The following is a 27,672-nucleotide window of genomic DNA, read 5'->3' on the forward strand; positions in this document are numbered from 1 at the left end:
TTTCCCATCTGTCTTTTCCTTAGAACTTGGTGCCTTTAGGCCACCTGCACACGGGCGGATTTGCATTACAGAATCCAGAGCAGGTGTCCGCCTCCGGATTTCACAGCAAATTAAACCCATAGCATGCTATAGCAATCATGATTTAATCTCCACAAGCAGAAATAGATTGCAATTTTTGCCTTGCTGAGAAATCGCAGCATGCTGCGATTCTGTGCGGACCCCACACAGACAGCTTCCATTGAAGTCAGGGGAAGTTGTCCGATCTGCGGCCCTTCCCCAATGACATTGCGGAAAGATTGCAGATTCCACGTCATCGCCTAGCAGGGATTTAAAAAAATAAATAAAAATTTTTAAATCTGTACTGCGCCTGTCTGACGGCTTGCGGTGCAGACCATCCGCAGTGAAGCAAAATTACTTCCGCGTAGACGTCGGCCGAGCACAGGGTTGGATTCTGCATGCAGAATCAGACTGGCTCTTATACAGGTGGCCTACTGTTATGGCCCTTTGTCTACCAGTGTAAGTCATTTAAATGACTGCACTAGCGCTGACTCAACAAAAATCATACAAGGGCAGCGTGGATGGTGTGAACGACGTCAAGTGCAATGCATTTTATTTCTCCTTGACATACAGACAGCAACATTTCGACTTTACAATTAGGTCTGTCTCTTTATTGTAAAGTCTATAGCAATTTTCTAATGCTATGTTGCAAGAACAAAAAAAAATAAAACCAAAATAATATGCATCTCACGAACTAGTGATTTTTGTGAGAGGCGATTCATTTCCCTACCTGTAAAATAAGCCCTAGCTACATTCCCTGGGGGTCAGGGGAGAATACTTACCTAGCAGGCTCAGTCCGGGTCCTCCTGCTGCTGTCTGGAGCTCTGCCGTGCGTCCTGCAGGCCTCATTTTCCCACAGATGATCACTTCCTGGTCGCGGGATTCATAAATCCCACCTCCAGGAAGGATTGGCTCTGATTGGTTCATCCAGTGTTACTCAGCCAATCGATGCAGCGCTTGATGAACCAATGCAAGGGCTGTGGTTGGTTCTTCAAACTCTGCTCAGCCAAATCACGTTGTGGAAGTGGGATTTATGAATTAGCCAATCAATGCCACCGCCAATTCACAAATCCCACCTCCACAACGTGATTAGTTCTTCAAACTCTGCTCAGCCAGTCAATGCTACCCAGAGTCCCCCCCAACAAGATACAGCTTACAGGAAAAGATCAGAACTTCGTAGAAAAGGTGGAGCATTGCTTCAACGGATAACCCGTGCAGTTTTGAGAATAACTATTAGCAAGTTATTTAAAAAGTCATTTAAAAAAAACTTTGCATCTACACAGGTCTTAAAAAGGCTTTAAAGTCTGATCAAGTGCAGTGCTTTAATATACAGTGTGGCTCAACCCCATTTGTTGTGTTTCAAAGAGGTCTGTACCCACCAAGAGGTTGGAGACCCAAGTCCTAGAATGTTGCATTCTAAACACTCAGTCAAAAACAAAAATGGACAAGACAGGCGTTTCCAGCCTCGTGCTTGTGAAGAACATTTTACATTCAAAAAGTTAATACTCCTAAGCAAAAAACACAAAACACCACACTATGAAAAAGACGACCACAACTGATTTGTTGATCTGTGCCAGTTTATTTTAGGAGCAGTAAAGAAGGTGGTAACAAACAAACATTCTGAAAGTCATTTCAAAACTTGGCACATTTTAGGCACGGGCCAGCTCGATAATTACAATGGAAGTCAAGTAACTAAAACTATAGCTAAAACATTAGACATACAGAACATCTTGTGTATTTCGGCAAATGTGAAATAATGTAATAGTGCAACTAATTGAGCGAATTAGAAAATACTAGGTTATTTTGCAGTATGGTTAATTAGCCATGATTCAATCTATGGTAATATATTGCAGTTGTACCATGAAGGTCACCCCACTGCATGCTTTGCATAAAATATCTATTGAATTTAAGAAGAGCCGTAAAGAGGCTTCAATAACCAAATAAGGGAGCCTTGGAAACCGTGCGCAACTCCAAAATATCCCCCGATTTATGCAGCGTGCAGCAGTATATATGCTTTCCAGTCGAGAAAGAATGGCTTATTAACCAAACTGGTAAAGAAAAAAAAAATAATAATGAACGTGGCAAGTCCCAAGGTTAAGTTTTTTTCTATTGAGGCAGGTGGTACACCAAGTATATTTGTGTGGACCTTAATTAGACACTAACAGACATTTTTATTGCCTGTATTACATACGATCTTTTACTTCTCAGACCTTCCATTGTAGTCAGATTTCATCAGATAATATTGTAATGCCCACTCCACAGTTGTTACTGCGCAACAGCTTATGCATTGTAACTGGTTCAGGACAGATACTAGCATGTATTTAGCATTATCAAATCTGCAATTTCAAGTTCTCTTAAAGGCAGGGAAGACTACACAGTTAAATATCTTGAGAATTTTCTGGGCTTCTGATTGTTTTGTATATATTTTTTTTCTTTTTAACACAAATCAAGAAATGGGGCGGCTCATTAAAAGTAATTTTCTTGTTCCCACCACTGTGCTGACTAGGCCACAGCGATGAAGTATATGAATACTGATCGATAGCATTAATGGGTACAATGTAACTGTGGCACACAGGAACAAGCAAGGTGATGGGGTGACGATGGTATGATAAATATATTGTAAATTAGCTTTAAACTTTTAGGTTTCAAAGGGGATTTGTCAAAAACTGCTAATTCTGGAATACTTTATTTATTGGCGGCTATTGAAGAAACTGCTTCTCCTCCAGTCTAGTCAGTGGTCATCCATCAGGGTTACCTTCACTAGCACATACTTGGGAACTTATTCTACATGCATAAATGCATTCCATGAGCTGTAATGAGAGTATGCATAAACCTACGCTGGGCACAACACACAAGTGCAAGACCTCAGTTCCATAATGTCTTCTGTTGGCTGCCAATTAAGAACTAGGAGGAGCTTAAGCATATTTAAAGCCAAATAAAATATATAAAATATCCATGCAAACCCCTCTTAACGAGAAATTGCAAATTAAAAATAAGGGTTAATATGGAGAAATTGAACTTGCATGGAAGCCAGAAGCAGGGGGAGGAAGGCCACATCCTGTTTATTGTGCACATCACTGCTTAGCCACTCAGAGGTTTTAGCGGCCATAGAAGAATCACCAAAGCCTGCGAGTGGCTGAGCAGTGACATGCACAATGAATGACCACCTGCCCCTTTTTCATAGTTCCATAAAGATGGGGAGCCGCTAGAATAGTGGAGATTTCCATTTTAACCCTTTATAATGTTTTTTTTAATTAACCCTGAAAAAACCTTTTAAGGCTCTGATCAGACTACTATTAACTCCCATACACCCCAGAGTTCCATTTGAATCCCTGAAAACAGGATTCAGATGAAACCATGAGCTTTTATATTAGTCAAAACAGGGGCCAATAAAAGGTTTTCATTTCTTTCCAGCATTAATGCCAGACTGAATGGCCTACTCAACTAGGTTGTCTGACTGACAGAAGTCATTTGGAACCTTGAGGAGGAAACCATAGACTTTCGTTTTCAGACAGAATCCCCTGAGGTAAGGGTTTACATGGTCTGAATACCGCCTGAAATCGGTCTAGAACTTTTTATAGCTAGGAAAGAGGCAACTATAAGTTTTATTTTTAGTATACACCATTGAATGTAGCCAACAATCTATGTACTTGAGAGAACTAGATGACCAAGCACAATGGAAATAAGATGTATATAAACATGGTAGGTACCATTTTCATTAATTAACTAAATGACTTTATTCATTGAGCAAAGAGAAACTCTACCCCAGAAACACTTTGATGCATTTGCTCAGCATGACAGTTATTAGATTACAAGTGATTCCTAAAGCAGAATGTATCAAACACTCATCTCATGATCCTGGCATCCAGGTCTATGATGCGTTTCAGCAAACGCCAATATCTAGCTGATCCAAGATAAAGGATTCCCGATTGACATTCCAATTCTTCATGGTAGAAGGGAACTAACAACGAAGACATTTTCTGTGATGGCAATGCTAGTTGTTACGTCTCCTCTACCATGAAGAACGTAGCATTGGGCAGCAGTGCAGATAGTATAAATATGACCAAGTATCCTTGTTGTCTTAATACTGGCATTAGATACGACCTAAGCTTCAAACATTCTACCTACAGTTGTCTTATGTGTAATGTACACGTCAGAAGCCGTTGCCTGGGAGGTACATTTTCAGACAAATTGCTTTTAGCCTAATTCCACAGACATTAAAAAGAAACACAAATCAGAACATTTCAAGGGATATTGTATTGCAAATCTTCCCACATAAAACTCAACACCATCATAGGACTATGTTAAGGTCATTACATTGTACATAGGTTGAAGTAGGCATGCAAGCCATAAAAATACATGATTTGTTTTTACATTGGTGGTGTGCGTTTTTCTTTTGAATAAACTATACTCTGAACACTGTACATATGCTTATATATTAAAAGTTAGATGCAATCCCTTGCCACTATTGCTCAATACATAACAAAAAAATCCTGAAAGGAAAATACAAAAAAATTACTGTACAGAGTCGTAGATCATGATATGGCATATACTCCACGCTCACGTTTCCAGTATCATTTTCAGACCTGCATGCCACAACGGTAGTTTTTAAACCCATTTTCTAGTGACTAAGTTCGATTAATAGACAAGGATTTAAGCGAGAGATTAAAGAACATGAACACTGTACCTAACAAAATGGCTCATCCAATGCTAGTCAGGCCTTTACAGCAAAAAAATGATGCAGTATTCTCAATATACAATAAAACTTTAGTCACTGGAAAGTTCCATGCAACAAAGCAGCAACTTTCAGAAGGTGCCTGCCATGGGGATATTGCTTTGGACTCAGAACAAATGTAGTGACTGAACCAGATTTCTTTTTCTGCAGTAAAGTAAATCATTAATGCTCACACAAAAGAAAAAAAAAAAAAAGAAAAAACACACAACACGCGGCTCAGCGATGAACCTTCTAGCTTCCAGAGGGACATATTTGCATGACCTCAATATTCTACTTAACAAAAAATACAAAATGAAATGTTAGACATGACTGAAAACAAGTGGTAAATGTAATATACAGAATTATTAGAGACAGTAGCACTCATGTGGCGGTGCCAGGTCACGTATGCAAAGTGGTAGGAATACAAAACACATCTGGGATAGAGAATATGTCGTGGCAAGAAAATGGCATTGGTGATGGCTCAGTTATGGACAAGGTTTCTTTCAGTTTCCTAAACTTTGACTAGCTATATCAACTGCAGACTGCAAACTATTCATATATAAGGGGAAAAAAATGAGAAAGTTTAAGAAAAAAAAAAAGAAGACTAAGGCAAAAGTTCTCACCTTAATACATATTGGTCAGAAAACCATGAGCTCCATACAGGTATTTCCATGCTACCATAAGGAGGAACTAAAGCAGTGCTAAAGTAGAAACCCTACAAGCGCTCCACTTCATTACGCAGAATAGACATACCTTTATCAGAGTAAGCAATCAGCTGCAGATACTCTACAGGGGATACTCCACACTTCCAGACCAGTTTCTGCACATTCACACATGTATCTGAAGAAATCACCCCAACCAGTCTTAACAGGTTTGCTGCACATTTTCTATCCAAATTTGTGGAAGGAAAATGTGGTCAATTCTAGTTCAATACACGCAGTGGAGAATTCCCTAATTGAGATTTGCTGTGCATTTAAAAATTTGTGCAGCAGAGCAATCAATTTCTGCTGTGGATTTTCACCCCTTTCAATGTAGGGGGCTGAAATCCACAGCATAATCTGGATCTGCCATGGATTTGTAGCAGAAAAATCCACTGTGTGTTCAGCTACCGGACGTCTAATTCATATAAAAGGGCTTTGGATCCGCTACCTCAGGGTTAGGCTAGATATTAGGCTTGTGCAGCGTACCCATGGATGCCAGGGATTTGTGTCATACACACCTCCTATCACTTGAGTACAATTGCAAACCTCAGAAAGATTTGGCAAGTGTTTCCCACTGTTTTCAATGGGAAACCCTGTATAGCACACTGGCAATGTATTTTTCAACCCTATTGAGGACAATGGGCGAGGCGTTTCGAGGGAACGCCCATGTATATGATCCCATTCAAAATGGGATTGATAGTCGTGCATCTCAATGCACAATTCTCATGGCTGTGTGAAACCGGCTTTTCTCTCTCACTAAACCCTACCAACCCTCGTCAGTAGGAACTTGAAGCCTGCAAGTGGAAAAACGGGCAAGAAGAAGAAGAAAAAAAAAGCTTAAACAAAATACACACAACTGCCATTCCTGTATGGGCAAAACTTATCAAAAAGGGACTGGAATTTCTAGTTTTTAAAATTGGCGCTTACATTTTTGGAGACAGACTTAAAAAAAGGTTAACCCTCAGGTCAAACAGAAAAACTGATTGGATTTGTCTGGTAGTCTGATTGGTGGAAGCATATTTAATTCTCCAGATCAGAGGGTTGTTTTAAAGAATGTAAATGGTGCCTAATGAAGTGTCCTTCAACCACGTAAAGCCAATTGAAAACTTATGCTTGCCATCACAAAATGAAAACATTGAGGCTGGTCTCAAACGAACAGATTTGAATTTTTGGGTTCTGCGATCACGGCCCACACGTATGATTCACGGGCATTGAAATGCATTGACTTTTGCTGGTTCGCTCACATTTGCGGGTACGAATTTCCGAAGAAAAATCGATACTTTCTCTATTTTACCGTGGATTCTGCGTGCATGAGCTCCATTGATCTCTAGGAATGCGGTCAATCCACAGTGCATACACAATTAACATTACATATGGATGTGGATTCATAGGCATGTTGCTAGGAGACCAGATAACAAGTGTTATAAAAAAAACAGGAATTTGTGGGCCAATCACGCAGGATGGAGTCTGGGAAGCAACACCCCCATCCAGACTGCTGTCTGCAGCCTAAGCTTGTTCTTCTGGGGTCTTCCTCCACAAGAAGTAGTCTTTTTGTTTAAAGTGGTTTATATTACTTCCAAAATAAGTAGTATAAACCAGCCAGGCCTGGAGAGCAGTATCCCGTTCTGAAGGCTCTCATAATTGCTCTCACCACGACAGCACAAGAAAATGTCGCCTGGGCGGTCGGCTGAGCGGTAGAAGGGCATTGGGCAACCATTTGATGTCATTCCCTGCTGGCATTCATTCTTTTGTGCGGATGATATACGGTCTTTAAATATACATCCACACAAAAACCCGCACACATATACAAGCATACATAATTTGCTTCCGTGATCATATGCAGGGTCCTCGCTGTGGATATCTGCTTGTGGAATTCGACCCATTCGTGTGAGCTCGGCCTTAAGGTACATCCACATGGCACAGGAAAATCCACTACAAAATGTGCATACATGCAACATATGGATCTTCCTACTGATGTTACCCCTCTGCATTGGAAGGGGTGATCGCTCATGAAAATCAACAGGAAGAAATGGACTGGGAGATTTTTAAAGTCAGCAATGCACTCCTGTGTTGAAAACAATTCTACACCTTGTGGATGATATTTGCAGCTTTTCTAGCACAAGTATCCCACAGCACAAGCTAAACACCCCCTGACTATGTTCTGCTCACACAGGTGCTCAGAGGCTGAAAAAAAAAAAAGCTTCCATTCACTCAACACAAGCTAAGATCCTTTTATATGGGGAGGAGGTTTAATCACAATGTACATTAGCAAGGGGCATGTTCATTAATGAACAGAATTTACATATGAACATCCATTTAGGCTATTTTCACACGGGTTTTTTGAGCTAAACCCAGCAGTGGATCCAGCAGGGAGGAGAAGAAATCCTCCTGTTATATTTTCTAAAATTTTTGATTCCACTCCTGGCTCAAAAAAAAAAAAAAAAAAAAAAAAAAAACTGAGAAACTACCCTCAATGATGTTCAGTATACACGTAAAATAAAATTTTAATTTTGTTATTAAAGTGAAACTAAATCCGAGGGGAGGAAGATAGCAAACTTTTGACTTGTCATTAGTTTTGTTTCATCTATAACAGGGTGGATGCAGAGACCCCCACCAACTACTAAACTAAAGGCCCAATTACATGCAACGATTATTGCTCAAAATTTGTTCAGACGACTACAAATGAGTGATAATTGTTACATGTAAGTGCGGCCATCATGCACTTTTTGTCCGAACGATGATTTTAAGGTGAGCTTAAAATCAATTGTTCAGCTTAAGAGAGATAAAGAATCTCACAAGCTGTGTTCTCTGCGGGAGTCAAGAGATTGCATTGTATTCTGCTGGCAGCCCGACGAGAACAATGCAGCTGTTTGCACATCAGATTAGTCACATGCTGGACTCTGCAAATGGCTACTGGAGGCCCATTTACATGCAAATGATGATAAAGTGTTAATGGACATTAGTGTCCATTAACACTTTGTGCAAAATGATCGCTAAAACTTGCAATCATTTGCAAGATCCTTGCTTATAAATGGGCCTATAGAGGCTAAAGCACGTATCCGAGAAGAGACCATCAGCAGTAAAGACTACGCTCACAGTAAGTGCTTTTGCTCTTAGATACAGAGATCCGTGGGGGGGGGGGGGGGGGGGTCTCCGAACACACACCAAAATTTGTGACATCACTAATCAGGTTTTAGTTATGCTCAAATGCTCTAGCCAGCCTCATGTCACACTAATATGATCCAGGATGTGGAAATATGACATATGCCCATTTGTGGCATGAAGAGGAGGTAAAAAGAAAAAAAATTGTCATCTGCAAAAATGCCAGATTACATGAAAGTTTTTGGGTTTTTTCCCCCCTCTTTAAACCCTGGAGCGCCATCAACGACCAAATTATCACTTTAACAGGCAAGAATATGCACTGCAGGCAACTCTAATGCGAGATCATCAATACACAGCTCCTCATACAACCCACTTCCTGGACTTGTGTGATCAGACATTGAGGGTAGAAAACTACACGCCTTGGGTTTAAAATATAGTCTGCAATAACCGATTGACGGCTTTTAAAGGGGTATAGCCAGAATGACAACTTATGTATGCACAGTACCGAGTTATGTCTAGCAGACTTTAAGTTTGGCTACCACTCCATTGTTATCATCGGCGGTGGTCTCACTGGTCCAAACCCTACTTACCAGGCACTTTTCATCTATTCTGTGGATAGGTGATCAGTTGGCATTCTAAAAATATCTTTGACTGAACTCTTAAAAGTTTTTTTTTTAGTCAAATACTATTGATGATCTATCGGGATAGGGCATCAATAGTTGAGCAGCCGGGGTCCACCGCTCGGGACCCCGACCAATCAGCTGAGCATGCTGTCAGCGTCGCAACAACAGAGGTTGGAGCGGAAGCCTAAGAATAGGTCATCATCAGTATTTGACTGGAAAACTCCTTTAAGCTAGCTCAGCAAGTTAAATTGTGTGTTCTATGCCCCCGGACAAATAAACTGCTCCTCACATGGTTTCCTGAAGCCAGTCATCAAGGGCCAAATTTCAAGTCTGTATCCAATAAGGTGATGCAGAACTAACTGTCAGCGATTTAAGCCATACATATGTAGAATCAGAGACCATTAGGTTTAGTATAGCTAAAGAAAACTGGAGCCATTTTAGTCATATAGAGCACTTCCGAGCCTACTGAATACATATTTGTATAGGATCCTCAGCATTATCTTAGTTACCCAAATACTTACTGGGTCATAGGAAAGATCTTTTCAGCACTCCTTCAGAGGACTATAGAATGGAGAGACATTGCGATATTGTCATACATAAACGTGACAAGAGCAGAAACTATCGTTTCTTTGAAATCATCTTGATAATCACTCCAGACTGTACTGAACCCATAGATGTATTCTTATGCCCACAGGACAGATAGTATGTTCTTCTCCATCCATCTAGTCGGTCAAGTAGGACAAGCACGCAGAAGAAATCATACTGTGCTTTCAAATGGAACCACGGCACAAAAACTAATAAATATGGAAATCCAAATGAAAGGGGAAAAAGAAAAAAAAAAAACATGTCTGCTTACGGGGAAGGAGGATATGGGATGTTATAAGCCTGACGGTTATAACACAGCTTATTCTTTCTACATAGATATTGCAATCCAGCAGATATTCAATATCAAATATATATCTCTATATAAGGATATATATATTTATGTACACAATATTTAGATTACAGCACCCCATTATTTAGAAGGGTGGGCTGACTTTATGAATAGCAAATAAAAGACAAATCTGTTCCACAGCAGACTCCTTCTAATGCTGCATTTATCACTTTTGCAGAACCCTACTAAATTAAAAAAAAAAAAAAGGAGGTAGATTTAATGTCTATGTATAGATCTATATGTATATAAAAAGCTGATTGCAAAAGAATCTCTTTCTAGAAGCTGCTAGGATTCAAAATGGGGATTAAAACACACCGGGAAAAAACTGACAGTTATTGACGCTTAATGCTGCGGCACAGTGCCTGCTCGTATGCAGCCAAGAACATCCAAAAAATAAACCCTGTCAAACAGAAGATTGCTACATTAGTTGAGATTTCTTGTGCTGGAAAGTATTGCTATAGGATTATGGGGAGGGAATAATAGGACTTATGTGCAGTGTTATTTTTCAAACTGAATAAGAAGGAGCAAAAGGGAAGGAAGGGCATGGGGTTAGCACCATGTGGCCTTTCACAACTGAAAGCGTTTATCCACTTGTAAGTTTGTTCTCTCTTCCCAAAAAAAGTGTTAGTGAGCATTGGGAAGGGATAGATGCGCTGGAGGAAGGTATCGCTGGGCCAAAATTGCAGCGTCCAAAGGGCTCATTGGCTGGGCATCATACCCCAGTCTTCTAATTGGGGGGAAATTGCCAAAATGCCGTTTTTGAGGAAAGTTTTTGGCCTCATGGATTGTGTTCTTCTCTTCTGCCAAAAGAAGCTGCTGTCGCATGTAGTTTTCAAACTCGTACTGCGAGGACTCCTCCATCACTTTTGCCTAAGGGCGAAAGAAGTGCAAGTTATTGTCAAGCCAAGATAGAAGGACCAGACTAACTGAAACAATCTATATGGAGATCAGAAAAGTTTTTTTTTTTTTTTTTTAATTCCATCTAGTGAGCTCCCGCAAGTGGGTGTACTGCTTATTGGTCACTTAATTGGATGCAAATTCTTGTAACTATCCTGCTTTTCTGACATATACTTGCCCTATTTGTATTGGGTAAAGCCTCCAGTGCTCATATTTTCAGATGTGTGTTAGGTTTATAAAACCTTGCATATGACATCTAAGGGCTCTTCCACACTGGCAATAGATTTTCCTGTGATGCAAGAGTGAACGAAAACACATAATTTTGGAACCAATGGTTTAATTCTCATTTGTGATGTTTTCACTCACTCCAAGTTGCGATAAAAAAAGAAAAATCTGCAATATCGCCCATCGTCATCTATGGGGCTGGCGGCAGCAGTGCTGGCTCCATTGAAATCAATGAGAGATCGCAAAAGAGCTTTGGAATCCCCCATAATGAGAAAAAAGGGGTGAAGCTAAAGGGGATCTCTTACATATCTCCACATATTTGGATAGGGGGCGTGGTTAGAGGGCTTACCCGAGAGCGAGGCTACAGAGAGGCATGGCTAGAGAACGGATCCCTCTAGCCCTGTCCCCTCTCGTGGTTAGAGAAGAATCACTATGATAACCCCTCTAGCCTTGCCCCCTGGCAAAGGCCTCTTATTCCCGCCCCCCTTTTCCAAATATGGGAAGATATGCCAGAGATCCCCTGAAACTCCACCCCCCGCTCCCCTCACTATGGAGGATTCCAAAGCTCTTGTGATCTTCTCCAGTTGATTTTAATAGGGCCAGCACTGCTGCTGCCAGTCCCATTGAAAACAATGAGTGATATCAGATTATTTTTGTTTACAACTTGGGAGTCAGTAAAACATCGCAAATGAGAATGAAACCATTAAAAATCATTGGTTTCAAAATCATGCATTTTCACTCACTTTTGCATCGCAGGAAAGTTTATGGCCAGTGTGGAAGAGCCCTTAATGGGTTGTCCAGTTGTAAACTATTAACGGCCGATCTGCAGAATAGGTCATCAAGAGTAAATCAAAAGGGAGTCTGCCACCTGGGACCAATGCTAATCAGCTGTTTATAGAGCCAGTGTGCTTGTGTACTGAGCAGATTTCTACAGGAAGACAGCTCCATTCCCATTGCAGTGGCCAGGCTTGGTATTACAGGCACAATTCCCAGTAAAGTAAATGTGAACTTTGCCTACAATATCAAGTCTGGGCACTGCAGTAGGAATGGAGTTATCTCCTTCCAACAGAAATCAGCTCAATGCACAAGCACAATGGCCTGATGAACAACTGATTGGTGAAGCTCCTGAGTCGAAGACCCCCTTCGATCTACTATTGGTGGCATATCCTGCAGATAATGGTTTAAAACTAGACAACCCCTTTAACTAGCAATTTTTTTGCTATCACTTTACCCCGTACTTCTTAGAGCAAGGACTATGCAGCAAAACATGTTGGGGAGGAAGGGCTGAATGTTATTGTTCCAATTGAACACCCATTAGTGCATGGATAATGCAGTATATATATACTCTGACTGTGGGATTAATTTAACATTGAATATTAAGCAATAACCTTGTTTTTAATTCTTCACTGCTTCAGTTAGGCAGTATAATATACCGTATATACCGGCGTATAAGGCGACGGGGCGTATAAGACGACCCCCCAACTGTCACCTTATACGCCGGTATTCAGTGGAGAAAAAAAAAAAAATTCATTACTCACCTGCCCCGGCGTTCTGTCGCGCTCCGGCAGGATGTCGCTCGCTCCGGCAGGCTGTCGCTCGCTCCTCGTCCCCGGCGCAGCATAGCTTTCTGAATGCGGGGCTTGAAATCCCCGCTTCCAGAAAGCTAATACACACGCCGGCAGCCATGACAGCATTGAATGGCTGTGATTGGCTGAAGGCGCACGTGTTAGCAATCACACTATTCAATGATGTCATTGAATAGTGTGATTGGCTGAAGCCACGTGTGCTTTAGCCAATCACAGCCATTCAATGATGTCATGGCTGCCGGCGTGTGTATTAGCTTTCTGGAAGCGGGGATTTCAAGCCCCGCATTCAGAAAGCTATGCTGCGCCGGGGACGAGGAGCGAGCGACAGCCTGCCGGAGCGAGCGACATCCTGCCGGAGCGCGACAGAACGCCGGGGCAGGTGAGTAATGAATTTTTTTTTTTTACACTTTTTTTTTTTTTGAATTACCGGCGTATAAGACGACCCCCGACTGCAGAGCAGATTTTTCGGGGTTCAAAAGTCGTCTTATACGCCGGTATATACGGTAGATTATGCAGATATTGGGCTTTGTCGTCAACTGCTAATCTATCTATGCATCTATCAGGTGAAAGGACTGACTGACTCGATACTAATTCTTTAACTTCCCGATGTCGTACAAACATGCAATTTGGGATGATCATTATTTAGGTCCTAAATAGGAAAAATAAAGGGGGGGGGGGGGGGGTCACAACTCAAAAATGCAATGCTTGATTATTCAATGCTAAAGATGTGTCAGCAGCACTCAAAAACCTTGATTATTCAATGCTAATTGCAGAAGTATTGGCACCCCTATGTAATGTAATTTCCAGATGCCCTGCAAACTTGAAATTCGGCACCAGCATTCTTTAGGTCCTATATAGGTAATGTAGGGGTCACAACTCTATTATTCAATGCTAAGTGCAAAAGTATTGGCAACCCTATGTAATGTACCAAATCTAGTTTTCCAACTTCCCGCTGTCGTAAAAACATGAAATTTGCCATGCCCATTCTTTAGGTTCTAAATAGGAAAAACAAAAGGGGATCACAACTCGATTATTCAATTCTAATTCCAAAAGTAAATGCACCCTTATGTAATGTAACTTCTCAGTGTCGTACATGCGTGAAATGTGGCGCAAGTTTTCTTCAGGTCCTAAATGAGGAGAGTGGGAGGGGTGGCACATTCTGCAGAGGGACATTGGTACATGCAGCCTGAGGAGAATCTAATGCTCCTCTATGTGTATACATATTTTATTCGTCACTTACTCTAAAGTAACCTTCACTTGATAAAATTGCCTGTGCAAACAACGTGTAAATACCTGTAACAAATCAACTCAGGTGAGACCGGGTATACTGGCTAGTTTGTTAAAATATTTTAACTAGTATTTCTTAGCACTTCAACAGTGTGGCTGCAAATTTAAATAGAAAGCAATCATCTTTGTATTTCTCAGTCTGCAAGTAACAAATCTACATTCTTAAGTTGCATTCATGGGATATAGCTTAAATGTAGATTTGTTACTATGGCTCAGTATGAGAAAGGGTACTTTGTCTGCAGTAAACAGGTAGGTAGCCATTGAAAAGATCAGTCAATAATATAGAAGATTAAGCAGGATCCTTAATCCCAGACTGCACGGTATAGATGCAATTTGACAACCAAGCCAAGGATAAAAGATTAAAATTCTCCACAAGCTCTTACCTCTTGTGAGTTCTCAGGACTGGTAACATGATCAATGTCAGGTACAACTTGCAGTGGGCCACTCAGAGAGGACATAGATTGCCTATAGGTAAACATATACTTTGTTAGGAAACATTAAATTCACAACTAAAATTTTCTATTTATTTCTGGACATGCCCAGGTGGAAGTTCTGCTAAAGTGGGCTGTGGTTGGGTTTACACAGATTACAGCCTGCAACAGAACAATACATAGACGTCAAACAATTTATATATTATGTTCCCTTAAAGTGGTGCAAATAAAAATAATTCTTATAACCTGTTCTGCAAAAAGCAAAAAGCCCCCATACAGCTGTCAGAAATATAAAACATAAGGGTCAATGAATGTGGGGACAGAAAAATAATTATACATTTCCCATAAAATGACTTTACTCAGCAGAACTGCTAAAGCCAGATAAAGCTTAACATAAAAATATTCCTGTATTTTTGGACTATAGCCCCTGCAGTTCCTTAGACCACAAGGAAAGTTGTTTTAATTGGTCCATAAGGTCTTTCCTATGTTCTGCTGTCTAAACCTGCAGTGCATCCTAAGTTCACTAATTTTGGCAATTTCACTGCACTAATAGCAGCTAGTGTGCACTACACTGAGGACAGCAGTCCGTACTCTCCTCAGTACGGACACTCCACAGCCGCATCTTCTAGTGCATCCTCTCCAGTTGTCTGCTCAATGTACCTGGGGGCATCAGCCTCCTCCCCTCACTCAAGGCTGCAGAATCCAGACCTGCGGAGTCATCCCATTGTGTACAGTTTGAGACATACTGGCTTTAAGGGAGGCGAGAATCACCAGAAAGCTCCAAGCTTTCATGAGGATCAAGTAGGCTGAAGCCTGGAGAGCAGGCTGGAGAAGCCCAAGTATGAAGGTGGCTCAGTGAAGCCTTACCTTAGTGCAGCAAGATCACCAGCAAACCAATCAAGCAGGCTGGAAATGCTTTTTCTTGCTAAAAAAAAAAAAGTGCATACTATAGTCTGAAAAAATATGCTAAAATCAATGAAATAAAAACGTAATATTATGCACTTTGATGGACAGAATCCTCAATTAGAATATTGTATTGGCTGTTGTGTTATCCAGGTCTTCAGAAGAGAAGGATTTAGGGGTTTTGATTTCTGATAGCATCAAAATGAGCCCAGTGTGGCCAGGCAGCAGGGAAAGCAAGTAGGATGCTGGGCTGTATAGCCACAGGTATAACCAGTAGAAAGGGGGAGATTGTGGTTTGACCAGAGATCTATACAGTGAATCACAAAGAAAGACATTGATAAAATACAGTAGAACGAGTCCAAAGATTAGTTACAAGGATGGTGGAAAGTCATAACCATAGGACTTACCAGGACAGACTTTGCTTGGCCACCTTATGATAGACAGTAGATAATAGGTATGTAATCAGCAACTTACTAATAAAGATGTTAGGTAGTTCCACACAGTTTTCTCATTCTCTCAAGCCACACACGTTATCATCCAAGTCGTTTTGACCAACAGCATGATGTGACCCCATCCATCAGTGCTTCCCATTGATGCTCCACGCCAGTTTCCCATTAGCTCATATTGCAAGTTTCCCTCTGGGACACAGGTGTGAAGAAACAGGAAACTGGTGCAGAGTGTGAATGGGAAGTGCTGGTGCAAGGGGTCACTTCACATGCTCCTTCATTTGCAGCTTTTTGTAGGATGGAGCAATGGCACTAAAGAGCAAGACGACTTGGACTAGTGAAGGGCTGTGGCTTGAGAAAACAGGGTAGAACTACTGAGAACATAATATTAGTAAGGAGCCAATACACACCTCATCCACCGTCCTATATTCAGAAGATGGCCAACCTCTAAAGAGCTTTTGGGACAGATTTACTATTGAGAATTTGACAGCTTTCTGGCGCAAAGTGTGTAATCCCATTCTACATCCAGAAAAAAAGCAAACAAAAAGCTAAAAAAACAAAACTAACATACCTTACACCACATTATGCGTTTTAGTCACTTTCAGACAAAGGGGTGTGGCTTTGCAGGAGGGGCATGGCCTAACTGGCAAATTCTGACAAAAATTGCACAAACATTTTTTGGCGCAAACTATGACAACTAATTGCTGTATCTGTAGGCTGTCTAGTCTAACTCTATACCAGCTAATTTATCATTTAGCAGAGCCACTGTGATGAATTAATAAATCTGGCATAATTAGAGACTGTCTAGTCTAGTTTGCGCTGTCTAATAGTAAACCATTACTACTTCTCAGTACCTCTGCTCACTCTGGCTTTGGAGTCTTGTGGGCAGGCCTATTAGTGATTGACAGTTATCAGAGTATGCACACTGATATATTGGCAACCTTTCCAGCATCAGTATTAACCCCTTAAGGACCGGACACTTTTGGGATTTTACCCATGTGGTGGTTTTACCGCCCTATTTTTTTCCTTTAGCTATCAAAATTATTTTTGGTATGTTTTTTTTTCCCGTGACATATAGGGCTATTTTTAAAAAAAATAAATTTTCACTGACTTTTTTCCCCCGTCTCTTAGTTTTATTGGGGGGTAAAAGGCTAAAAAAAAAATTTACATTTCTAGTTATATTTTTTTAATTAGTATATTTACACTAAAATTAAGTATGGGAACAGGTTACTCATTTTGTTTTGGACGTTTTGATAATATGTATGGTTTTGGATTACAGGGCGCTTATAGCGACGGTTTTGGATTATTTTCTCTCTTATGTTTAGATTGCCGTTTTATTCTGCAATTTTGTTTTACTGATGTATGTAATTATGTTTTGTTTTTTTACTATCCATGTCCCCCATGACGTCATAACACCTCTGGGGGACATTCATGTTTTTTTTTGTTTCTTTTTATTTGACACTTTCCCACTGTAGCTGGGGCATCTATAGGAGCCCCAGTAACAGGGAAAACATACCCCTCTAGTGACATTATTTACTGGCAGAGGTGATCAGGGTCTTCTGGGACCCTGCAGCTCTGCTGTAGCAGGGAGTCCAGGCGGTCACGTGACCCCCGGGCTCCCACAGTGGAAGTTACACTTCCACTTTTCAGTACACAGTGCTCATTGAGCAGTGTGTACTCCGGAAAGGAAAAAGCAGAAAGGGTTAAAACCCATCCTGCCTTTTCCTCCGGGTTATCAGCTGTAATTATACTATCGGCTGGGCTTTAAGCCCGTGACCAGGTGCTGTATATTTACTGTGCCTGGTCCTATCGGACAAAATCGCATCCTTCCTGACATCCCTGGCCTCAATCCCAATGTTTCTGAGATGGGAGGATGTCTTGCCGTGTTCCAGGAGACCAGGCTTGCGGTCTCCTGGTTTGGGAGTTCATCTCCTCGGGCTACACCATAGAATTTTCTGCTCTTCAGATCCAAAATTCCAGGGTTTCCTTCAAAAGGCAATAATTTGGCACAGACTATACAGGCACTATCCTCTGTGGGTATAATAGTCCCTGCTCCTCTCTAGGCTAGTATGACCCTGCATCTCTGCTGTAGTAGGGAAACCCAGTGGTCACATGACCCCCCCCCCCCCCCCGCTCCGCTCCCGTAGTTGAAGTTACACTTCTGCTTTCACTTTCTAGTACACAGCGCTCATTGAGCACTGTGTACTCGGGAAGGGAAAAGGCAGAAAGGGTTAAAAACCACTCCTGCCTTCTACTCCGGGTTATCATCTATCACTAACAGCTGATAACCCGACCTGCCTATAATAGATTGCAGAGAGGCAGGAGGCTTAAAGCCCCACTGTAATTTCACTATCGGCTAGGCTTTAACCCTTTCCAATCCACCGTCTGGAGTCTAAGGACATTCTGATTGAAGGCTGTACAGCTCCGATGTCGGAAGACGTCCGGCAGGGTATTCTTACTGTAGATTACTGGCCGCTCTGTTGTTGGGTGGGGGGTGGGGGGGCCTCTCCAGCATGTCCCATACCGCAGTACTTGCTCTAGCCAGCAGACAGCGCCATTGTATAATGGGAGAAAGAGAAAGCCCCCTAGGAAACCCTGAATCCAAAATTGGATTGCAGAGGGTTAAGCCCAGGACGAGGCATCGTAAATTTACAGTGCTTGGTCCTTAACGGATTAATCACTCGTTAGGACCTCCCAGTGAACTATTAAGCATAGAATCAATTAAAGAAATAAATAAATTTAAACAATGCTGAATCTTTTTCCTAACAAATATATCAATCTGCTCAGCTACTACTGCTTTATAAAACTTTGTGCAGATCGCATGGCGTTTCTAGTGCGACAATTTCCTTTTCGGAATCGAGGATTATACACACACAATACTCTGTCTATTCTCTGTTATTGTTCCTGTAATAAGGGCCATTTGTCCTATTGCTGGCAAATTTTTGCATGCTATTACATTCACAGCATGTTTAACCCCTTCATGACATGGCCTATTTTGGGCTTAAGGACGCAACAATTTTTGGCGGATTTTTTTCTCCGTTTATCAAAAGCCATAACTTTTTTACTTTTCCGTCGACGCGGCCGTATGAGGGCTTGTTTTTTGCGTGGCGAACTGTAGTTTTTATCGGCATCATTTTTGGGTACATTGACTATATTGTAAAACTTTTTTTTTTATGATAGCAGGGAGAGAAAACGCATCAATTTTGCCAGATTTTTTTTTTTTTTTTTAAGGCGTTAATCATGCAGCATAAATGAGACATTTCATTTTTTCTGCGGGTCGGTACGATTACAATGATACCAAAATTCTTACATTTTTGTTTAGGTTTTCCCACTTTTCTGCAATAAAAACACTTTTTTTTGGAAATCTTTTTTCTTTTCTAAATTGCTGCATTCAAAGTCCTGTAACTTATTTTCTGATGTACGGCGCTCTGAGGGCTTATTTTTTGCGAGACGAGCTGTAGTTTTTACTGGTACCATTTTGGGGTACATATGGCTTTTTTGATCACTTTTATTGCGTTTTTAGTGAGGCAAAATGCTAAAAATTAGCATTTTGCTTCAGTTTTTTTAGCATTTTTTCCGTGCACAGTCAAAATCATGTGCATCTTATTGTACGCGTCGTTACGGACACGACAATACCAAATATGTGGGGTTTTAATTTTTTTTTACCTTTTTTTGGCTAATCTGAGAAAAAGCATAAAAAGTTTTTTTTTTACTCTTATTTTTTTTAAATTCATTTTTTAAATCTTTGTTTTTTTTTTTACAATATTTGTGTCCCCCTGGGGGACTTTGACCACTGCCCTGATGATCGCTGTCATAAGGCATGGCAGAGCTACTGCCCTGCCATGTCTTATCGCTTATACAGTGTCTGGCGTCCTGTTACCATGGCGAAAGGCCGGGCTCTCGCGATGTTATTGCGAGGGCCGGCCGGAGCGCACTCCCTCAGTGAACTCTTTCCCTGCCGCGATCTGCTTAGATCGCGGCAGGGGAGTGGTTAACAGCGGGGGTCGCATCGCCGATGCCCACCCGCTGTTGCAGCGGGACGCCGGCTGTGACTGACAGCCGGATCCCGCTGCGGGATAGCGCGGGATCATATGTGAAGTACCCCGCTCCCAGGACGTAAACTTACGCCCTGCAGCGGGAATGGGTTAACAAACACAACTAAAATACTTTGCCCTTTCTTTAAAGGGAACCTGTCACTTAAGCTTAGCTTATTAAAGCTAAAAGTATGGGCTGAAAAGTAGGTGATCCGAGTCCGTAAGACTCATACTTACCTGATCCTCTGTGAGCAATGAAAGCCATCGCAAAGTAGTCTTACAATTCAGATCTTATAACGGGAGGACTACTTTGTCGTTCCCTTAGTGTGAGCGTTAGAGGAAAGCAAATATAACACTTACATCCCCAGACTCAGCGGGTCACCTCCTCTCAGCACATAAGCTTAGCTCATGGGGCTGAAAGTAGGAGACAGTGAGATAAAACGGTGTAAACTCATCTGTAGTATTAGAAGATGAGTAACTAACCATGAGGAAATGATGCCACCAAGAGACTCTAAAACTTCTGATGCAGTCAAACGCTGTTGTGGGTCCAAAACCAACAACTTTCTAATAAGGCACACTGTGCTCTCCGACACTCTGCCATCTCTGGGAACAAAAATACAGAATTTTTATTAAAAATCAATAAGCCATCAGTAAAAAGAAAACAGATCATACACATGAGAGATCATACTGTTTTAATGCAGTCATTTATTTATTTATTTAAAAACACACAATTAAAATCTCTCTTCAATGCCCCGCTGATCGAGCACAGATGCTCTGGCAGTCCATACTCATGCCAATCTTTGGCTGCAGTGATCACGTGTTGGCAGCTGGTCTCAACAGTTACATGTCAGACACCCTCAGGCATGATTTCAGCAAGTATGGCACGTTATCACTGAGGCCCCCCGACTGGCTGCAGCGTCAGCACTGCAAGGAGAGATTGAACAGGCGAGTAGGTTAATTTTAATTTAATATAAAAGTACTTTCTCCAGAAACCAAATAACCGCTTAAATATTGCAGTATAGAAGGGCTTCATTTGATTATAAGTAGCTATAATTTCATCAATAGAAGAGAATCATACACCAAAACAAAACGTTTACATGGATATTGATGCGAACCGCTTCAGGCCAATGTCCTGATATAGACCTTTGATCTGGTATCAGAAAATTCTGGGAATAGTTAAACAGAATCTAGAGCTTATATTAAGTGAAAAAAATTATATGCTATACTGTATGTCTCTCACACAGATTTTCTGTGCTTTAAGATCCAAGAAAATTACTTTTGTTTTTTTGTTTTTTTTTAAATACTGGGTTAAAAAAAAAAAAAAAAAAAAAAAAGGAGATTGATTGTATCAACAGGTACAAATTTTGTTGCATTATAAAGTTTAGAACCGTTCTCTATAAAGTCTCAGGACTCCAGACTAAAGCTATCTGCTAAATTCACACACATAACCCCTAACTAAGGCTGCCTTCACATGGCCGAGAAAAACAGAGCTAGATTGGGCCATACATGAGGCATGTCCCATCTGTGTGCTTTCCTTTGCATCGCAAATTGCTTTCAATGGGGCTGAAAAAAGCATGGCACGGCGTGCTAGGTACACACGAGCCCGCTGCAAGGTTTCCCATCAAGAACAATGGGAAACACTAAAAGCTGTGGCGGAGGGTCAATACTCCCCAAAGTGATGCGAGGTGTTTTTGACACAAACACCTCGCATTCGCGGGGACACTGTAATTGGAGAGCACGATATTGGGTTTCACGACCAGATATCGCACTTGCCCATGTGCAATTAGCCTTAAGTACCTTTTTTTTCATTTTCAATTTTTCCATCCTACTTTCAAAAATCATAACTCTTATTTATCCAGTGACGTAGATGTCTGAGAGCTTGTTTTTGGCAGGACAAATTGTATTTCTCAATGGTACCTTATAATGTACTGACAAGCTTTAGAAATTGTTAAGTGGAGTGAGATGGTGGAAAATAAACAAAAACCCACTCAAAAACACAATTCCAGCATCCTTGGGGGTGTTTTGTTTTCATGGTGTACATACAGCGGCAAAACCTAAAAACGTTATACTGTGGGTCAGTATGATTAAGACAATACCAAACTTTATATTTTTTTGCTGTACTACTTTTTAAAAACAAACAAAAAAATTTTTTAAATCTTCTGCCGCCATAACTTTTCCCATCAACAAAGTTGTGCAAGGGGTCATTTTTTGTGGGATGTCCTGTAGTTTCTATTGGTACCATTTTGGAGTACACCTACAACTTTTTGATAGTTTATTATATTTTTTTCTTGGAGAGGGGGGTTGCGTTTAAAAAAAAATTTTTGACAGTGTTCACTATCCGCAACAAATAATGCGTTACTTGGTAGATGTTTTGCAGATGAAGCAATACCAAAATGTTTTTTTTTTTTGTTTGCATTATAAAAAAAAAAAAAATATAGGAAAAGGGTTCAAAACTTTTTCATCCGTGTTTTTTTTTTTTTGGTTTGTTATTTTAGTCCTTACAGGGCACTTGAGCTTGCAATTGTTTGATCACTCATGCAGTACAATGTAATTCCATATTACATTATACGATGATCCAACAGGCAACCTATCAAGCAAAACTACAGACATAGCTTCAATGACAATTAGCCATAGAAGCGCTGCCATCACAAATCGAAGGACACCTTGCAACCTCGCCCCCAAATTCCGATCCGGGCATTTAAATACCGCAGTCAGACCGGTCTGCGACCGGTCATGCTGTTGCCAACAGGTGTCAGCTGTAAGAAGCAGCTGACACCCACATTGTATGGAAAGGGATCGGCTGCCGATTCCCCTCCAAGCAAACCCCAATTTACAATATGCAGCTGTACATCCTGTGTTATCAAGAATTTAAAGAGGTTGTGAGGAAAAGAAAGCTGTTTAATGGCCGGGAAGGGAATAAAATAAAAAACAAAGAAAACACTAACCTGACTTTGGCTCTCTGGTACCCAGCTGACCGACTCCCATTGCCCAGTGCGAGTCCTCTGCCGCAAGTCAAGAGACCGCTGGGGCCAATCAGAAGCCACAGCGACCCTGTCCTGAACTCATGGCATCATGGTGGTCTAGATATAAGCTGATGCCAGAAGTTCAAAAGGTGACACCGTGGCCTACGATTGGTTACCACCAGTCACCTGTCTTCCAGCAGTGGAGGACAGACGAGGCAGCGAGAAGCAGTCAAGCTGGGTCCCAGGCGGCAGGAGACAGAAGTTTTTTTTTTTATCATGATCATCTGCCTGGGTGTTAAAGTTTTTGTTTTTCTCACACAACCCTTTTAAAACAGTTTGTCACTGTGCAAATATTTTCTTTGGACCAAAGTGTATATCCAATTTTCATAATTTAGCCTTTGCAGGCCCCTATAATGGAACAAACAAAGCCATCAACACTAGTAAAAAGAGGACACATTTGGCTTAACTTCCGAGAGCTTTAAAAAATAATTAAATTTATTAGCCTTTTTAGAATTTCAGTCTTTTTCTGACTAAAATGCACCACTCATTTGATTTGCCTGTCACACTTTGGAGGTCTCCTATTTATTTACACTTCCATGTAGTGCGTTCTCCTGTCTGATACTTATCAGGCACCATCTTCTGTCTGAGACTTCTCCCTGAACTCTCATTATTCTGTGTTATCAATCCAGTTATACACTAGTACAGCATCACATGACCATCTAAGGCCCATCCGTACGCAACAATTAAATCGCTCAAAATTCGGTCAAAGAACAGCAGATTAGCGATTTTCGTTGCGTGTAAACGCTGCCATCGTTTACTTTCTGGCTGAACGATATTTTAAAGTGAGCTTAAAAATCAATCGTTCAGCCGAAGATGATAACAGGGACTGCACATGGTTCTCCATGGGAGTTGGAAATTACATTGTATTCTGCCCACATGCTGAGCTCTGCAAACAGCTCTCGGAGGCTCATTTACACCCAAATGAAGCTGATCAAGTGTTAATGGACATGAGTGTCCATTAACACTTTATGAAAAATGATCGCTAAAACTGTTAGGCCCGCTCCGGATTCTCCATGGAGAATCCGTAGCAGGTCCCTCCTGCCCCGCGGACATGAGCGCTGAAAATGAGAATAAATAAGAATAAACTTACCTCCAGCCCGCTCCGGATCTTTTTTTCGCCGCGGCGTCATCTTCTCTCCGTCGCGCCCGGATCTTCTTTCTTCGGCTCGGCGGATGCGCAGGATGACGTCGGTGACGTGCCCTGCGCATGCGCCAGCCCGAAGAAAAAAAGATCCGGCCGCGACGTAGAGAAGATGGCGCCGCGGCGAAGAGAAGAACCGGAGCGGGTGAGTAAATCCCGATTTTTGTCTCCCGCGGATCCGGACGGCTTCCATAGAAGCCCGCGGGAGACCTGCACGAAAATGGAGCATGGTCCAGATTTTTTCATGCTCCATTTTTTTTTTAAATCACTTTTATTGACCATCCGCGGGTATTTATCTACCCGCGGGTGGTCAATGCATCCCTATGGGATGTGGATCCGCGTGCAGGAGAAGAGTTAAAATCCGATGCGGATTTTAATTCTTCTTTTGCCCGTGGACATGAGGCCTAAATCTTTCAATCATTTGAAAGATTGTCTTTGCGTGTAAATGGGCTTTAAGAACCAGTACCACCTCTATCTGCAACTGGGACACTACCATTACCCTTTGTATTTCTATATTCACCAAATAAGTTAGGAGGATGAGCTGTGATCTCTTCTATTATGACAGGACCTGTGTGAACATATTCAGTGAACTGTGATAGGAGTATCTACGTCTTCATCTAAGGAGCCTGTGCAGTAGGGTCCATCATAGTGAAATTACGCTGAATTAAAAACTGACCAATTTTAGACAACCCAAGTAAATCTTAGCTAGTCAGAATGGAGATTAAATGACCCACCTGAGGAGAAGGCCAGGAGTTGCAGATCGAAAGGAACAACTACAAGTAATTCTAGACGACTTATGCATACTGGGGGACTAGTTATATAATGTAGGAAAAGAAGAATTTCACTTGAGTGGCTCTAAACTGAACCATGCCTAGCATGCTTTAAAAACATAATGAGAAGAAAAAAAAAAGAAAACAAGTTATCAAATATGTAAACCTAAGTGGGGTTTTCCCCCTTCTAAGGTTCATTTTATACAAATTGTAGGAATATTGTAACCACTCACTCTGGGATAGAATATTCGGCCGCCTTAATTTTGCGAAAGAGCTCCTGAGGTATGCTGTCATAGAAGGGGAACTGGCCATACAACATGGTAAAAAGAACCACTCCAAGGGCCCACATGTCGCTTGGCTTTCCACGATAAGGACGACCTTGATACAATGAAAACAGCAATTAAAGCAAGCACATGACAACAAGTCTAACCCTGAATCGAGCTCTTCATGTCTAGTTCACTCATAAAGAGGGATGTTAAGGTTAGTTGATTTAGACCAGAGGACCCCCAGTCCTCAGGGACCACCAACAGGTCTTGTTTTCAGGATATCCTATGGTAAGAACACCTGTGCAATGTCTGAGGCACTGACAATAATTACATCACCTGTGCAATACTGAGGAAATCCTGAAAACATGACCTGTTGGCAGTCCCTGAGGACTGGAGTTGGGGGAATACTGATTTAGACCACTTACACATTTTTGGGAAGTTATTTTCCACTGATGGAAACTAATAGCATAAACAATAGGGTGGATAGATTTCACATCATCTCTGTTTTTGTCTTACAAAACACTAATGCAAGTTACTGACCAAACTAAAGGCCCATTTACACGCAAAGATAATCATTCAAAGGTTTGAGAGATTTTGCATAAACTGTTTATGGACACTAATGGCCATTAGCAGCTTATCACCTTCATTTGCATGTAAATAAGCCTGTAGGAGCTGTATACAGAGAACAGCAGGTGGTCTGTTCTCTGCATTGAGCCCCTTTGTTCTGCCATGGGCTTTCTGCTGAATTTAATGTAATCAAAGCTCCCGTGGAGAATACAGCATCATGGACAGCAAACAGCATATGATCTGTGTTATATTCTCTCCGGCTGAACGATTGATTTTATGCTCACCTAAAAATCATCGTTCAGCCGAAGAGTGAAAGATGGGAGAATTCACACATAAAGATCATCACTCCAACGATGGCTGTTGAGCGATAATCGTTGTGTGTGAATGGGCCTTTAGCAAGTGTGAAAATTGAGTTATCTTAAGTGTGAACAGACTTGAGATTACAGAGAACACTTACAATCTGCAGCATAAAATTCTGTTTCCATTTCATTCAGATAACAGGTCTGACGTACATTTTTATTGTTACATTTGAGACACATGCAACTATGGTAGCAGGCACATAATTGTCATAGCACTAATTCACTTGCTTTCTCCTAGCTATGGATCCGTACAGAAATCTGTGTGCATTTAGAGGTTTATAATGAAAAACTATGTTCATTACAAACTAGGCCCAACAGTTCAAAAATCCCTAATGTACCACCAGCTTACAATCAAAACTATTACGATACATGAATGCCTGAGGAATCCCAATTTATTGCCTGCAGATTAACCCTTTCCAATCCACTGTCTGACGTCTAAAGACATTATGCTTTAAGGCTGTACAGCTCCGATGTTGGAAGACATCCGTTGGGGTTCTCTTACTGTATATTGCCAGCCTCTCTGCTGTCGGAGACTATCCAACGTGTCACCTCATGCAGTACTGGCTTTAGCCAGCATATAGTGCCGTTGTATAACGGCAGAAAAAGAATAAGCCCCCTAGGAAAACCAGGATACAAATTGGATTGGAATGGGTTAAAAGGAATCAGCAAAAACTACATTTTCACTGCAAGAATGAACTGCAAAGTGAAGGTCATAGTATTTCAAAGTTAGTAAAAAGATAAGCAAGAAGAATGTGTTTAGATCATCCTAGTAAAAGTTAAGCTTATACTAGGATACTCCTTTAATTCTGAATGAATGGTGCAGCCATCAGCCAAGCAAGATCAGCTCTTACCACTAAGTACATCAGGACTGATATACGCTGGACTTCCTCTCTGATCCTTCAGCAGATCGTCTTCACTCACTAAGTGCTTACCCAGGCAAAAGTTAGTGATGGTTATTCGGTGTGTCCTGAAAAAAACAAAAGCAGAGAAAATATATTTACATACACCCCTACCTCCATCTGTTAGGGTCCGTTTAAAACAGGGGAACGACGTCAGCATTCACTTTGGAAGCTAGATATATCACTGGCTTGTTCAAACAAGAAGCCGTTCAGTCGTTCACATCCATTGCATAAGTGACCGTGAACAACTGAACGATCGGGATTTAAGTTCAATGATTTTAGGTCCTGCATAAAACGGAAGAACGAAAAGTGAACAAATAGTGGTTGTTAGAATGAACGATTATTGTTCATTTTTGCGCAATAACACTGTGCAACACTTTTTTGTAACAGATGAGCAGATAGGCGGCTTATAGTAATCTTAGAGCGCTGAATTCAAATGGGATATCTTTTTTCTGCCACGTAAGAGTTTTCCAGTTATGGGGAACAATGTAATCCAATTGTTGTTGTGCTGTATTTTTGGGGAATCTGCCCATACAATTAATCCAGTGGGCTCGCCATTAACCTTGCTTAATAAAAACAAAAGTGATTGTGCAACTATCTCGCAATCACTGTTGTACACCGCGCGCTGACTGAACACTATAAGGGTAGGTTTATGTAACATATAGGGTATGTTGCCACGTGGCGTAAACACTGCGGATCATCCACCA

General features: G+C 41.2%; 1 protein-coding gene across 1 annotated transcript in view; it reads right to left on the reverse strand.

Moving 5' to 3' along the window:
* Positions 1–8,612: 8,612 nt before the first annotated feature.
* STK40 (serine/threonine kinase 40) overlaps positions 8,613–27,672 on the reverse strand; it is a 55,709-nt gene continuing 36,649 nt past the window's right edge. Inside the window, exons 7-11 of the mRNA XM_066574948.1 lie at positions 26,918–27,033; positions 25,108–25,252; positions 20,424–20,543; positions 14,510–14,591; positions 8,613–11,001 (exon numbers count right to left, since the gene is read on the reverse strand). Of these exons, the coding sequence (XP_066431045.1) occupies positions 10,756–11,001; positions 14,510–14,591; positions 20,424–20,543; positions 25,108–25,252; positions 26,918–27,033 (709 nt within the window). The 3' untranslated portion in view covers positions 8,613–10,755. The remainder of the gene's footprint in view (positions 11,002–14,509; positions 14,592–20,423; positions 20,544–25,107; positions 25,253–26,917; positions 27,034–27,672) is intronic.

The sequence above is a fragment of the Eleutherodactylus coqui genome, chromosome 1, assembly GCF_035609145.1.
Source record: "Eleutherodactylus coqui strain aEleCoq1 chromosome 1, aEleCoq1.hap1, whole genome shotgun sequence".
Classification (NCBI taxonomy): Eukaryota; Metazoa; Chordata; class Amphibia; order Anura; family Eleutherodactylidae; genus Eleutherodactylus; species Eleutherodactylus coqui.